This window comes from Cordyceps javanica, chromosome 3 (assembly GCF_051103115.1).
Source record: "Cordyceps javanica chromosome 3, complete sequence".
In the NCBI taxonomy this organism is placed as follows: domain Eukaryota; kingdom Fungi; phylum Ascomycota; class Sordariomycetes; order Hypocreales; family Cordycipitaceae; genus Cordyceps; species Cordyceps javanica.
In genome coordinates, this window is record NC_139297.1 from 1,274,860 (window position 1) to 1,290,500 (window position 15,641).

A 15,641-nucleotide genomic window follows, 5' to 3' on the forward strand; every position below is an offset into this window, starting at 1 on the left:
TCATGTGTCAAGATGAAGCCTCTTTCAAAACACACATAGGCACTCTCGACTTTGGGCGAAAACAAGGGATGCAGCGCACCATGCGTACATGGCTTTCTATCCGTCTATGCGTGGAAAACCGAGAAAGAAATCCCGGCAAAACGACATTATCCCCTCTAGTTGACAATTTAACTAATGGCAATTAAATATGCTTTGTTCTTTTGACATCAAATGACTGTGATCGGATATATAAGTTGCATGAAGATACAACATGCACTTTTATGATATAGACTGTCGTTCTATGCGAGGCGAAAAGCGGTGTTTCCGAAAATGGGCTAGCGGTGCTACCCATACATGCCTCGCATCGGAAGCAGCGACGGCTCTGACTCACTTACGACTGGCTACAGATGTACAGACGCAGTAAGTACTTAATGCGGGCGAAGGGAGCGCAATTTTGGGCGGAGCTTGCCTTCTGTATTAAACTTCACTAGCTTTAACCAGCCTCAGAAGGAATATGGTATCTACTACTATTACGGAGTGCATCAGTAAAGATGCGCTGAGTGGTTACTGGTTACCACATGCGTGCTCGGCCCCTTCTACTGCAATGTTTCCGCAACCAAGCTGGATTCGTCAAAGTTGACACTTTTCCTACTTACCTAACTACTTGGTACCTGCCTAGAGTACGGAGTACTTATTACTGGTACTTATGGCTTCCTGAATCGGCGCTGAAAAAAAATGGCGCCTCAAACTGTCATGGCCTTATCGGAGCTGTGACCCCACCTGTATCATTCTTTCTCTCTGGGCCAAGAGGAAACTTGTACATAAATAGTCGCAACCCTGAAAGACTTCGTATCGAAAAAAAAACCTCATTTCAAAGTGACCGCAGTTATGACACCTCCGGTAGATATCGAAAGAGGCCCTTCCGCCAAAATAGAGAGGAAATCCGTCTCGCATAGCTGGGATCAGAATCTCTCTGTTTCTCCCAGTGCAACATTTCAGTCCCCCCCACCAAGCTGGGCTAGATCTCTGCCACAGCGTGGTGCCCCGAAACAGCTCAAGCCGTTCAACACTCAAGATGTCAAGATTCTACTGTTGGAAAATGTCAATCAAGCTGGCTGCGATATTCTGAAAGGCCAAGGGTATCAAGTTGAAACTTTAAAGTCCTCGTTACCCGAGGATCAACTAATTGAGAAGATTCGGTATGCCACTCTATGAACTCCGTCACATATTCTTCCCTGCCAAACGAGCCTGCTAATCGCTCCTCCAGTGATGTTCAAGTCGTCGGGATTCGGTCGAAAACGAAACTTTCCGAACGCGTTCTCCGCGAAGCGAAGAACCTTCTCGTCATCGGCTGTTTTTGTATCGGCACAAATCAGGTTGATCTCGAGTTTGCTGCACGCAACGGTATCGCAGTGTTCAACTCCCCCTTTGCAAACTCTCGCAGTGTCGCAGAGCTTGTCATAGGAGAGATCATCTCTCTCGCGCGACAGCTAGGTGATCGGTCCAACGAGATGCACCGTGGAACCTGGAACAAAGTCAGCTCTAGATGCTGGGAGATACGTGGTAAAACTCTGGGTGCGTACATCTATTGGTCAGTTCTTTTAATGTCATGTTGCTAACAAGCCCAGGAATCGTTGGTTATGGTCACATCGGATCACAACTTTCTGTCTTGGCAGAAGCGATGGGTATGAGCGTTATTTATTACGATGTTGTTACTCTCATGGCGCTTGGCATTGCCCGTCAAGTTCCAACGCTGGAAATTTTACTCGAGGAAGCCGATTTTGTGACGCTTCATGTACCTGATCTTCCGGAGACGCGAGGCATGATATCGGACAGCCAGCTAGGATGCATGAAAGATGGTTCATATCTGATCAATGCCAGTCGCGGCAGCGTTGTTGACATTCCGGCACTGGTTAGAGCCATGCGTTCAGGAAAGGTCGCTGGTGCCGCTCTCGATGTTTACCCCGAAGAGCCTGCTAGCAACGGAGATTATTTCACCAACAATCTCAATCAATGGGCTGAAGATCTTCGAACCTTGAAAAATATCATCCTGACGCCACACATCGGTGGCAGTACCGAAGAGGCCCAGCGAGCCATTGGTGTTGAAGGTATGGGTTGTCGACAGCCTGTTGGTCGGCGTGATGCATGGCTGACGAGTCTACAGTCGGTGACGCCCTTGTCCGTTATATTAACCAGGGTATCACGCTAGGCAGCGTAAATATGCCTGAAGCCCAGCTGCGATCACTTACTCTTGATGAGCCGAACCACGCTAGGGTAACGCAGAGACTGTGCCATCAAGATTTTATGCGAGTTGCTTACCAATCTCAGGTCATCTATATCCATCGCAATGTTCCGGGTGTTCTTCGAAGAGGTATGTTGTAGCACAGATACGCCGGCCTTGTGCATGGATACCTATCTAACATCGCGCAGTCAACGAAATCCTCGGAGACCACAATGTTGATAAGCAAATCAGCGACAGTCGCGGTGATGTGAGTAGTGTTCCAATGGTCATGAGTATTGAAACTAAATTGAATTACACAGGTTGCTTATCTGATGGCAGACATCAGCAATGTCCAATATGAGCAAATCAAGGACATCACAGAAAGCCTCGAAGCCCTCAGTTGTGAGTACTAGCATCGGCTTGAGATTCAAAAACAGCCGTCACTAACTATCTGACAGCTTGTATCATGACTCGGGTTCTCTACTAGCAAGGCTGATAAGAAAAGGCCTCGGTAAAAGTCAAGCCATATTTAATGATTTGAACTCAACGTTCACTACTTGCCATACGTTAGGTAGCTTTCACGCTGCCTATCCCGACAGACAAAATGATTTCTTCATGTATTAGGGAGCTCTCAACTAGGATGTATTAGGGAATATCGTTTCCGAAATTTCGTCGTCTTACCTTGTCTCCGTACGTTCCTTTCATTGTTTCCAGTCTTGTTACTGCCAGCTACTACCTTCACTCTTCTTCTATACTCTTTTTTTGCCTTTTCTGATACGAAGGAGCCGTGAAGGATATGCTGCCAGAATATATATACGATGTAGAAAGCGTACCCCGGTGTAGGACATAGAATATTCTGTCCCAAGCATAAGGTTGGTTGACCGCCTGCCGAATCAGTGATGCTGAGGCTCAGACGCCATGATCCAGCCTACTTACCAGCCAGCCCCTTTTTCTGCGTTGCCTGGTGTCGGGTCCGTTTTCCAGCCTCCAACACAACAACAGTGGGGCGTCATTGCTGCAGCGTTGGGAGATTGATGCATCTTACTGTAAGTAGTACGGTGGCACAGAGGGGCGTGAAACTTGGTCTTGGTTACTAACACTGCTAGGTAGGGCTGCCAGTAAATAATGTTAGCGTAAAATACATACAAGTTTTATATTGCTTTTCATCACCCGCCTGAATATCGATATCTCAGAAAATCAGATGACCCGATACAATAATAAATTTCTCTGTCATAAAATTATCCATGAAATTTATATAACCTACAGATAAGTCATTATGTATGTATGAATTGGCTGTCTTCTGGTGAAAGAGGGAGGTATCTCGTTATGGAATTTTTGTCGGGTTAAGCAAGTAAGTACTTTACCTTACTCCGTACTTAGCTGCTTAGGTAGGTACCTACTACTTACATCAGTGACTACCTAGGTACCTACCTAGGTTAGTACCTACCTAGGCACGGACCAGCTGAGGCATCAGGGGCAACCTGGGTCAAGGGCCTCAGGAGCACCATACCCACTGACCAACGGTGACGCCCCCTGCCCCATGGCTACCGCCTACTTGTCTGTCTGCTTGTGTCGTTCTTTTCTGCAGACCATAACTTCTATTACCGCCACGGCAGCCCCTTGATCCGCGAACTGAGCCCGCAGATGGGTGGTTGGTCGCAGCCCTTCTTCTTCTAATCACCTTTTTTTTCTTCCGTGGCAAGCTGTTTGGAATTGACCTGTCTATCCAATCCAGCCTCCCCCAGCCGGCGGAATCTTGACAGTTTCCCGAAACCAGCAATTAGCTCTAGCTGATGGTCACCGCATCATATCCGCGAATTGCTCCTGTTATTTATTAGCGTCATTCCCAACCTAACACATCCAGCAACTGGCCGACAGCCGGAGACTCCTTTCCCGATGGCGTCGACCTACGATGTGGGCACCAAAGCCTGGCAACCTGATGCAGCTGAAGGCTGGGTTGCCTCCGAGCTCGTGAACAAGACCGAGGATGGCTCAAAGGTTAAGCTGGAGTTCAAGTTGGAAAACGGCGAGGTTCGTTAACTCAATGGCTACAGTACCGTTCCCGCACTAAACTGTACAGACCAAACTCATCGAAGTCTCGGCCGAAGCTCTCCAAACAGGCACAGACCCAGCCTTGCCTCCTTTGATGAATCCGACGATGCTCGAAGCCAGTGACGATCTCACAAATCTTTCGCATCTGAACGAGCCCGCTGGTATGGTGCTTGCTCGGGAAACACTCCATTGAACGACCGATCTAATCTGTGAATTGTGGATAGTGTTGCAAGCCATTCGGTTACGGTATCTACAGAAGGAGATATATACCTACAGTGGTATTGTTCTCATTGCAACGAATCCGTTTGCCCGTGTAGACTCGCTATACGTTCCTGGTATGGTGCAGGTCTATGCCGGCCGTCATCGTGCAACCCAGGCGCCACATCTCTTCGCTATTGCTGAAGAGGCCTTTGCGTAAGACACTCTAGAAACCAATTGACGTGGTGCAATAGCTCTGATACTTTCTAGTGACATGGTTCGTGACAACAAGAATCAAACGGTTGTTGTATCTGGCGAATCGGGCGCCGGAAAGACTGTCAGTGCCAAGTACATCATGCGCTACTTCGCAACACGAGAGGCGCCAGATAACCCAGGAGCTCGCTCGAAACGTGGCGCAGAGGCTATGAGCGAAACTGAGGAGCAGATTCTGGCGACAAATCCGATTATGGAAGCATTCGGCAACGCCAAGACGACCCGTAACGATAACTCCTCCCGGTTCGGAAAATACATCGAGATCATGTTCGATGAGAAGACAAACATCATTGGCGCAAAGATTCGAACGTATCTTCTAGAACGCTCACGTCTCGTCTTTCAGCCATCAAAGGAGAGAAATTATCACATCTTCTATCAGCTTGTGGCTGGTGCCTCGGATCAAGAGCGACAAGATCTCAATATCCTTTCAATCGACAAATACGATTATTTAAACCAGGGTGACTGCCCTACAATTGATGGAGTTGACGACAAGGCTGAGTTTGAGGCGACCAAAAAGAGTCTTTGCACTATTGGCGTTGCTCAAGACCAACAAGCTGACATCTTCAGGCTTCTGGCCGGTTTGCTCCACCTAGGAAATGTCAAGATCACTGCCTCCAGGAACGACAGCGTGCTCGCCCCGACAGAATCATCTCTAGAGCTAGCTTGTAAGATCTTGGGCATTGATGCAGCTGAGTTTGCCAAGTGGATCGTGAAAAAGCAGCTTATTACACGAGGCGAGAAAATCACTTCGAATCTGTCACAGGCCCAGGCAGTTGTTGTCCGAGACTCTGTGGCTAAGTTTATCTACTCGAGTTTATTTGACTGGCTAGTCAATATCATCAATCACAGCCTGGCTACTCCTGAGGTGCTCGATCGTGTCAAAAACTTCATTGGTGTCTTGGATATATACGGCTTTGAGCATTTTGCCAAAAACTCCTTTGAGCAGTTCTGTATCAACTACGCCAACGAAAAGCTCCAGCAAGAGTTTAACCAACACGTCTTCAAACTCGAGCAAGAAGAATACTTGAGGGAGCAAATAGACTGGACATTTATTGACTTCTCCGACAACCAACCTTGCATCGACTTAATTGAAGGCAAGATGGGAGTACTCTCCCTGCTTGATGAAGAGTCTAGGCTTCCAATGGGTAGCGACGAGAGTTTTGTCAACAAGCTGTACCAAAACTTCGGTACCGACAAGCAACATCAGTTCTTCAAAAAACCTAGGTTTGGCAAGACTGCATTTACGGTTTGTCATTACGCTGTCGACGTCACCTATGAATCTGAGGGGTTCATCGAAAAAAATCGAGACACTGTCCCAGACGAGCACATGGTAGTTCTCCGAGCTACCAGCAACGCCTTCCTGAAGGAGGTTCTGGATGCCGCTTCTGCAGTTCGTGAGAAAGATGTCGCTTCCGCGTCCTCGAACGCTGTGAAGCCAGCAGGTGGTCGTAAGATTGGCGTAGCTGTCAATCGAAAACCAACGCTTGGTGGTATCTTCCGGTCTTCGTTGATCGAACTCATGAACACAATCAACAACACAGATGTTCATTATATCAGATGCATCAAGCCCAACGAGGCCAAGGAAGCTTGGAAGTTTGAAGGTCCGATGGTTCTTAGCCAGCTCCGGGCATGCGGTGTACTGGAAACAGTCCGAATCAGCTGCGCAGGCTATCCTACACGATGGACTTATGAGGAATTTGCTTTACGTTACTACATGCTTGTGCGTTCCAACCAGTGGACTGCTGAGATCCGTGAGATGGCAAATGCTATCTTGACAAAGGCTCTCGGTACTTCCACAGGCAAAGGGCTCGATAAGTACCAGCTGGGCTTGACGAAAATCTTCTTCCGTGCCGGTATGCTAGCGTTTTTGGAAGGTCTTCGCACCAATCGCTTGAACGAATGCGCTGTGATGATCCAGAAGAACCTCAAGGCAAAGTACTATCGACGCCGCTTTTTGGATGCTCGAGACGCTGTCATTCACACTCAAGCAGCCGCTAGAGCCTACATTTCTAGGCGTAAAGCTCAAGAACTTCGCACCATCAGAGCAGCCACAACTATCCAACGAGTGTGGCGTGGCCAGAAGCAACGAAAGTCGTTCTTGCGCATTAGAAACGACATGGTTTTGTTCGAGTCCGTGGCCAAGGGGTTTCTCCGACGCAAGGCCATTATGGAAGCTCGTGTTGGCAATGCTGCGCTTGTCATTCAGAGAGCTTGGAGGTCTCGTCTACAGAAGCGGTCTTGGAGACAATATCGCCAAAAGGTTGTCATGGTTCAGAATCTTTGGCGTGGTAGATCAGCCCGTCGTGAGTATAAGAAGGTCAGGGAAGAGGCTCGAGACCTCAAGCAAATTTCGTACAAGCTTGAAAACAAGGTCGTCGAACTTACTCAGTCACTGGGTTCTATGAAAGAGAAGAATAAGGGGCTCGTTTCGCAGGTCGAGAGCTATGAAGCGCAGATCAAGTCTTGGAAAAACCGCCACAATGCTCTCGAGGCTCGGACCAAGGAGCTGCAAACCGAAGCTAATCAAGCTGGCATTGCTGTAGCTCGCCTTGAGGCCATGGAAGACGAGATGAAGAAACTTCAACAGGCCTTCGATGAGTCTACCGCCAACATCAAACGGATGCAGGAAGAGGAACGCGAGCTTCGTGAGTCTCTTCGTGTAGCAAACTCGGACCTTGAGTCTGCCAAACAAACAAGCACAGAAAGGGACAAAGACAACTCCAGTCTTAGGCAGGAACTAGAATCTCTGCGAGACGCCTTGGAGGTTGCAAAGAGAAGCGTGCCTGTCAATGGTGAAATGGTGAATGGGACAACTCCAGCTCAGTCTGTAGCAACTGGTCTCATCAATCTAGTGTCTTCCAAGAAACCCAAGCGCCGCAGTGCCGGTGCCGAGCCTCGAGACGTTGATCGCTTCAGCGGAGCCTACAACCCTCGTCCAGTGTCGATGGCAGTCACTAGTACCGCTCACAGGCAAAATTTATCTGGGGCGACATTCATTCCGGGTGTTGATAACATCGAAATGGAACTGGAGACCCTTCTCGCAGATGAAGACGGCTTGAACGAGGAAGTTACAGTGGGTCTGATTCGCAATCTGAAGATTCCCTCGCCGAACAGTAATCCACCACCATCTGACAAGGAGGTACTCTTCCCATCTTATTTAATCAACCTGGTCACGTCCGAGATGTGGAACAATGGGTTTGTTAAGGAATCTGAGCGCTTCCTCGCCAACGTGATGCAGTCTATCCAACAGGAAGTCATGCAGCATGACGGAGATGATGCTATCAGCCCCGGCGCATTTTGGCTTTCAAACGTGCACGAAATGCTATCGTTCGTTTTCTTAGCCGAAGACTGGTATGAGACTCAGAAGACAGATAACTACGAGTATGATCGTCTCCTGGAAATTGTTAAGCACGACCTTGAAAGCCTCGAGTTCAATATCTATCATACTTGGATGAAGGTCCTCAAGAAGAAACTTCATAAGATGATCATTCCTGCGATCATTGAATCGCAGTCTTTGCCCGGCTTCATCACAAGCGAGAGTAATCGTTTTCTGGGTAAACTGCTGCAATCAAACTCACAACCTGCTTACAGTATGGATAACCTCTTGAGCCTGCTCAACAGTGTCTTCCGCGCCATGAAAGCCTACTATCTGGAGGATTCTATCATTACGCAGACTGTCACTGAACTCTTACGTTTGGTTGGTGTCACCGCTTTTAATGACTTGTTGATGAGACGCAACTTTTTATCCTGGAAGCGTGGCTTACAGATCAATTACAACATCACCCGTATCGAGGAATGGTGCAAGAGCCACGACATGCCGGAAGGCACTTTGCAGTTGGAGCATCTAATGGTAAGCAAATCGGCCGCCATGATATTGCGTGTTCTCTTTCTAACCTCCTCGCAGCAAGCGACCAAGTTGTTGCAGCTGAAGAAAGCAACGTTGAATGACATTGAAATTATTCAAGACATCTGTTGGATGTAAGCGACTTACCCGATATCGGCCGGCTGGCTAGTGCTGTATATTGACCGATCAATAGGTTATCACCGAACCAGATCCAGAAGCTGTTGAATCAGTATCTGGTAGCCGATTACGAGCAGCCCATTAATGGCGAAATCATGAAGGCTGTTGCATCTCGCGTTACTGAGAAGAGTGACGTCCTCCTCCTCCAAGCTGTCGACATGGACGATAGCGGACCGTATGAAATTGCGGAACCTCGTGCCATCACTGCCTTGGAAACATACACACCTTCTTGTATGGGAATATATGCCAACACTTGTACTATGTCTAAGCTAACCTACTATTTAGGGCTACAAACTCCGCGCCTCAAGCGCCTTGCTGAGATAGTGTCCGCACAAGCCATCGCCCAGCAAGAAAAGTTTGAGTACGGGGAAGGTGAGGAGTTCAATCGCCCTGCAAGCATAGCCGAGGTTGACGAGATGGATGCTGGGGCTGAGCAATGAATAGAATGATATTTTGGTATGGGTCGCCGCGAGACGTCGATGATGATGTGCTCATGAATGTGTTGAATGCGCATGTACAAATGGTGTTGATTCTGGGAATGGATTTCGCCCCTGAAATGGCTAGAGAAAATCGAGCACGATGTAGGGATGAATTTGACGGTCGATACCTAATTGCGGTGTGTTGAAATCAACAAATCTGTATGTGCTGGTTGATGGTGTGTAGTGGCTCAGGTGGCTGTACCAGAGGGAGCATCGTCCAGACCAGGTGCGGCCCGACTTGCGATTTTCAGGTGGGGCTGGGGAAAATATATTTGCCAGGTTGTTGGCATTTTTCTCATGCACCAAGGCGTTGATCAGCACGACACCTGACACTATACACGCTTTTATCGCTTTGCCCTGGTTCTTTGATCTGTTTTTTTTTTTCGGTTTCTCTTGCCTGAGTGGCTATTCCTCGGTGAAAATGAGGCGATCTCCAAATATCATCATAACAGGCACGCCAGGTGTAGGAAAGACTACCCATTGTGACAGTCTAGCAGAGAAATTAGGGTTACGGCATATCTCTGTGAATCAGGTTGTGAAAGACAAACACTGCCATGAGGGCTGGGATGAAGTTTATCAGAGCTGGATTGTTGACGAGGACAAGGTGAGAATTGCTTCTGTACGCTGGTACAAGGTGTGTGCTCATGGTGCATCTAGCTACTGGATGCGATCGAGGATGAGGTCAAGTCAGGTGGCTGCTTGATAGACTGGCATGCCTGTGACCTGTTTCCGAAGAGTTGGATTGATCTGGTCGTTGTACTTCGGGTGGATTCTACCACTCTCTATGACCGGCTGACGGCCAGGTACGGTGAAATCGATCGCTCCCTTCGAGCACAGTCCTTTTTAACCTTTTATGTAGAAACTATGCGGAAGCTAAGCTTCAGGAGAATTTGGATTCGGAGATTATGGAAGTACTTTTGCAGGAGGCGAGGGATTCTTATGATGAGGAGATTATCATCGAACTCAGCAGTAACACATCCGATGAGATGGAGACGAACGTGGACCGGATTGAGGCATGGGTGAAGCAGTGGAAGTCTGACAATAGTTAGGTCATTATCAATTCATCGTTATCTTGTCGCATTTTGTATGGTGACTACGAAGGCCAATATATTGCGTGCGACCTCTAATAAGTGCCCTTCTGCAGGACAAATCGCGAGCCGCTTGATGAGCCACTTGTGCGGAGGGGAGCGGGCATCAGGCTTGATGACTACCTAGTTTTCTGGGCTCCGGGATCTGCTAGTTCGGAGCCGTTGTCATCTCGTGCTAGGTCTCTTGTGTAAGCGGCGTAGCAGGCCATGATTTGGAACGTGCAGTACCAATCCACACAGCACAGGATTGGTGTAAGATAAGTGCCTGACTTCCAGCAACGGCATGCGACAGTATAGCAATATAACATAAACCCTTGTGACACTTATACTCGGGAAATTGAAGTGGGCAGTGTCATGATAAAACGCAACACGAGGCGATAGATGACAACCAAACACACTGACATATAGGGTAGCACACATTTACCGTTATCATTATGTCATCGTGCGTCCCTGTTCTTACCAGGATGGGTGGCATGGTAAAACATTGGAAGTTTTCAAGTCAGACATCCAGTTGTGTGGCCGGTGGTGGTACAATGGCGCGCCTTACCAGCATGTCCGGATACAACCACTATCAGGCCAGCTACGACCACGATGCCAATCAAAATAGTCTGCACCATGACGGAGTCTGCACAAGTAAGATGCACGAGGGCAACCGCGAAATCAGAGGAGTGCGAGCAAGGTAAAATTGTCTATTTGATGAGCCTAGTCAACGGAACACTGAACGCCAGTAGCAATGTTTGCGAACCTCAAGTGCACTTTTTCTTATCTACTCGGGGACGGTCCAAAGAACGAGGGTCGAGACCGCGGCGACGCATCGCGCTCCTCTTTGCTCGCTCCATGTATTCTCTGTCCCCGTCTTCATCAAAGCCACCGAATTCGCTACCCGAAGGTTCAACATTGTCGCTCACGGGGCCAGACTCAACAATGGGCGCCTTGTCTACAGCGAGCAGAGACTCTTCGGCATTCGCCTTGCCTTTGGCGGCGTGGGTTGGGGTAGGTCCAATTTTCCTGAACTTGGCGACGTAGAAACCATCCACATTGTAGGTATGAGGGTAGTAACGGCGAGTCAGTTTCAGGCTTGGGTCGAAGTTCTTGCCCATATAGCTTGTGAAGCCCTCCTTACCGAACGGCAGCTCCGTGTCAACAAGCCTAACGTTCGGCCTTCGGGACAGCGCGTAAGCCACAACCTGTTCACTAGAAGTATGTCAGTAGAGTTACCACAATGTGCTTACTAGCCTGATTGCTTACTTCTCCTCAACGGTGACGCTGCAAGTTGAATAGACTATGTAACCGCCGGTGCCTGCGTGGTTGACTGAGTCGATAGCAGACAACAAAAGCTGCTTCTGGGTATGAGGTAGAGTCATGAAATCACGCTCTGTCTTATTTGTTTTCACGGACGGGTCTTTCGCGATCACGCCTGTGCCAGAGCACGGTGCGTCCAGAAGAACTCTATCGAAGCCCCCCATGACACGCGGAAATTCCCTAGCATCGTAGGAACATACAATTACATTCTTGGCACCCAATCGATGAATGTTACCAATTAAACCTTTCGCACGAGCTTTATTGGGATCATTGGCCACGATAACACCGGTGTTCTGACATCTATTAGCGACATGGGCAATCAGGCGCATCTCAAGCTCACCATACCTTCATCATGGCGGCGCAATGCGTTGTCTTACCACCGGGAGCTGCAGCCATCTATGAAATGTCAGTATGTGCACACGAGCTCCGAACAGAAGGTCGGATCTTACATCAAGGACCCGCTCGCCACTTTGAAGATCGTTAGAGATATCACTGGTATGTAAGATGGCGAAGAGACTTACGGCTGGGGTGAAAGTGCCATGACTGGAAGAAAGGACGAAGCTGCCTGGAGGATGTAGTGACCCGCCAGGTACTCTGGCGTTGCACCAAGGGGAATGGACGATTCGAAGACCTGTAATCCAACTTTGCTCCATTTTCCAACAGGCTCCAAAGTCACACCTCGATTGATAAGAGCTTGCGCTAGGTCTCTCCGATGAGTGCGTAGAGTGTTTGTTCTAATAACGATTGGTCTCGGAGCCTCATTAGCCTCGAAAAAGGCAAATGCCTCTCGCGGAGTGAAAAGACGGTAAAGCTTCTCGGCAAGAAATGGAGAGTAGTTGTAGTATGCACATATATCATCCAAAAGCTGAGTGGTATAGTCAACGCGAGAGCGTCCCTCCTCTGCTAGCTTCGCGAAGTCCCCAAGAATTCTGATAATATCTGTTATTCTCTGACGAAGGAGTTGCAAATCGGGAGCAAGACGTGAATTGGAGTTTCCGAGCTCCTCGTCAGATTCCTCTAACGACCCCAGAACCTTAGGCCTGTCGCCATCCAGATTTGTCTGCAGCGCAGACTCTTGCAGCTCTGCGTCGGCCTCGTCGCGTTCTCTCTCTAGCTGCTGATCCAGCTTCTTCGAAAGACCGTCAATGTTCGCAGCAGTCAAAGCTTCTTCTTTGTCGCTATCGTCCTCATCGTCAGAAAATACGAATCGCTCTCTTTTGTTAAATTCGTCGTCAGAGTCAACGACAGAGTCTCCGGAGCCGATAAAGTCATCGCCGAGTCTCCCTTCTGCGTCACCCGCAAGCAGATTATCAAGCTCCGTTTGATTTGGCAAATCGTTCTCACTATCGGATTCGACAAGAGACTTCTTGCCCTTCGTGGCAACTGAGGCCTTCTTAATTGCTGTGCGTCGTCTCTTAGGCGTTGCGGTTTTCGCAGGCTGTTCATTCTCGTCAACAGGAATGCCAGCCTTTCTCTTCAAGCGTGCAAAGTGCTCTTCAGACAGGGGTTCCGGAGCACCCTGTTTTCTTTTCATGCGACGTCCTTGACCCATTTTGCTCTTGAGGCCGCGATATTTGTCCTTGTGCAGGATGTACTCGCGAGGCTACAGGGCAGTATAGGAACTTTTTTCTTCTTCCTTATCGATAGTGCTAGGCCGCCCCACTCCACTGCGAGCGCTGTGCGTCCAGCATCGATTTTAATTTGATCCGCAGAATTTGGCCGACAATAAATACAGCATTAACAAACGTGAAATTGATTGCGCTAATGTCTCTTACAGTAGCCTTTGCAAATAATGCAGCCTAATTTAGCCAACGAATAAGCAAAAATGAAATGAAACGAAATGCAAAATTGTTCACGCGATATCCAGGTACAAAATGTCATCCTACAGATGCCTGTTGCACGCGGAGATCACCGACAAGTGTCTCCAGCTCATGCGTTCTATTTCCGATTGTCTTCGAAATACGAAGGAACTCCTCGATAGAGTTCACTAAATGAGCTGTTCCCGGCCAGTCTTGACGTTCCCGCATCTGAGAACGACCAGACGGAGTCAAGTACAAATAGCCTAGCACAATAGCTAGATAGCCAAGTGCAACGCCGATCTTTGATTTGCTGACAGAGTCCGCCTATGCAAGCGTTTAGCATCAAGCATAAGCTGTTTGGGGTACGAACTCACGTCGTTGACGAATGATCTGTTACCTAGCCAAAGCGCAGCAGCTGTGTCAAGAGAAACCCCATCTACTGAGGTTCGTGCTGGTGGACAGTGCTCAAGAATATTGATTAGAATGCCCAATATCAAGAGCAGCTCATCGTACACCCTATTTTGAAAATTACCCCTCTGAAGCGTGCCTTGGATGTAAGATAGACCTTTCGATATCGAGGTTATCAGTTTCGACAGCAGAGCATTATCGTCGAATACAGATGCCCCAGTTTCGCTGTTTGTTATGTTGATAGCTAGTTTGAGCGTAGTATTATCCAAAAGATCCGTTTGAAGCAGCCAAGTATTGAGAGTCGCCTGAAGACAACCCTTGATAGCAGTAGCGTATTTCTCACTTTCTAAGCTCATCAGATTGGACTGGGCCTCTAGAGCCAATATTATTAATGCATAGTCGACATTTCGTGGAGGTCGCTCCGTTGAATAGGTCTGTGCCATCATCACAATATCGTGTTCAATGTCACCCGTGAGATTTTCAAGACCATGGACGTCTGCGGAGCGACTGAGAATGACCAGAAGCTGCAATGCGAGTGTGCGAGGTGTCAGCGTTACGGGCTTTTGTCCGTGCCAGATGTCCATTTGCAGGAGAGACGGTTTCAGAATTTCGAGTAAGGATTTGGTTGTTCGTGACAAATCCACGTGCTTTTGCGCTGAAACCTCTAATACATCGCGCTGTTCTTGGAACAAACGATTGAGAAGTTGGCCGATCTTCTCAGTCGTCAGCTGACGGAGTAAATGAGGAGCTGGGTTGAAGGCCAAGAATGTGACTAGTGCTGCAGTCAGAGCAAAACCGCTGATGATGTCTTCTTCGCTCCCAATGGCTTTGACAACATTGTCGCGGGCAGCATGATCACGGAATTGATCAGCGAACTCCTTACGTTGTAGCTTATTTGATAGCTCACAGAGGGCATTGCGCCTCAAGGAGGAGGGGACCACGGATGGTTTGCCGATACGGGACAATAAATCATCCATTTCGTCAGAAAATCGATTATTGGCTCCTGCACGGCGGAGCTCATGAACACTCTGTATGCCAAGTTTTGGCCCCTCAGAATCGTCCTCAAAGTCGTAGTCTGGGGCTGGTGGGCTAAGGGGCGTTGCGAAAGGGTCCTCCTCACCCTGCGCGGATAACACGTTGCCTCCATCGTCGAATATGGCAGTGTCACCCTGATTCTCGGTAGCACTTAAGTAGCTCCTAGAGCTACTATAAGTCAACTTTACTTTTCTGTTCTTGGCGGGCCCAGACCGCCGGTCAGGCGTTCTGGCTGTCCCGAGTCTAATTTGTGGCGACGGAGAGTTGTTGGTTGCTCCGCTCGCAGTGCGTATTATGCGCGACTTTGACATGCTCTTTTCGGCGTCGGTATCTGAGCTTAAGTCCGAATCCAAGCCCGACTCTGGGCTCTGGGCTTTCTGGGCGGCCAAGGCATCAATCAGGCGCTGACGTCGTGGAGCTGTTTGCATTGTGTCGGACATATCCGGCAGCTGTGATAGCTTAGATCCGAGCACATTCTTTGATACAGTAGATTGAATGGATGCCGCTGGCAGCAGCGTGGCCCCCTTATCCTGCGTCTCGCGCTGGATATTCTTGACTAGCAACGGGGTGGCTATTGAATGCATTCTCTTCGGCGCCGCCCCAGCGCTCGATGCACCTCTCGTTTGAAGTCGCGCAGGCTGTGATCGTTTCAATGTGGAAACGCTCGGGAATGCAGAGGAGTGTTTTCTTTTTGTCCCACTGTCGTTGTTCCTCCAAGCAGCTTGCGCCGCTCCTCTCGCCGGCGACGTCGGGGTCGTTTCGCGACTCGTAGGTATGTCGTATATA

At 48.7% G+C, this 15,641-nt stretch overlaps 4 protein-coding genes across 4 annotated transcripts; 3 read left to right on the plus strand and 1 right to left on the minus strand.

Moving 5' to 3' along the window:
- Nucleotides 1-867: 867 nt before the first annotated feature.
- On the plus strand, nt 868-2,687 carry V2A60_004617 (uncharacterized protein; the record flags this gene model as incomplete). The annotated part of the gene is made up of 8 exons (XM_083255934.1): nt 868-1,178; nt 1,247-1,554; nt 1,608-2,087; nt 2,144-2,253; nt 2,308-2,350; nt 2,410-2,468; nt 2,521-2,602; nt 2,659-2,687. The coding sequence occupies 8 exons, from the start codon at nt 868-870 to the stop codon at nt 2,685-2,687; spliced, it is 1,422 nt and encodes a 473-aa protein (XP_083112060.1).
- Nucleotides 2,688-4,096: 1,409 nt separating this feature from the next.
- Nucleotides 4,097-9,184, plus strand: V2A60_004618 (myosin 2; the record flags this gene model as incomplete). Its single annotated transcript, XM_083255935.1, has 7 exons — nt 4,097-4,231; nt 4,281-4,413; nt 4,477-4,666; nt 4,721-8,573; nt 8,628-8,701; nt 8,761-8,975; nt 9,030-9,184. 7 exons carry the CDS (start codon nt 4,097-4,099, stop codon nt 9,182-9,184), a joined length of 4,755 nt encoding a protein of 1,584 aa, XP_083112061.1.
- Nucleotides 9,185-9,644: 460 nt separating this feature from the next.
- V2A60_004619 (nucleoside-triphosphatase) lies at nt 9,645-10,272 on the plus strand (the record flags this gene model as incomplete). Its single annotated transcript, XM_083255936.1, has 3 exons — nt 9,645-9,827; nt 9,881-10,026; nt 10,083-10,272. The coding sequence occupies 3 exons, from the start codon at nt 9,645-9,647 to the stop codon at nt 10,270-10,272; spliced, it is 519 nt and encodes a 172-aa protein (XP_083112062.1).
- Nucleotides 10,273-11,057: 785 nt separating this feature from the next.
- V2A60_004620 (uncharacterized protein) lies at nt 11,058-15,439 on the minus strand (the record flags this gene model as incomplete). The annotated part of the gene is made up of 7 exons (XM_083255937.1): nt 11,058-11,505; nt 11,560-11,906; nt 11,959-12,009; nt 12,063-12,081; nt 12,135-13,216; nt 13,500-13,736; nt 13,787-15,439. 7 exons carry the CDS (start codon nt 15,437-15,439, stop codon nt 11,058-11,060), a joined length of 3,837 nt encoding a protein of 1,278 aa, XP_083112063.1.
- Between the last annotated feature and the right edge of the window lie 202 nt (nt 15,440-15,641).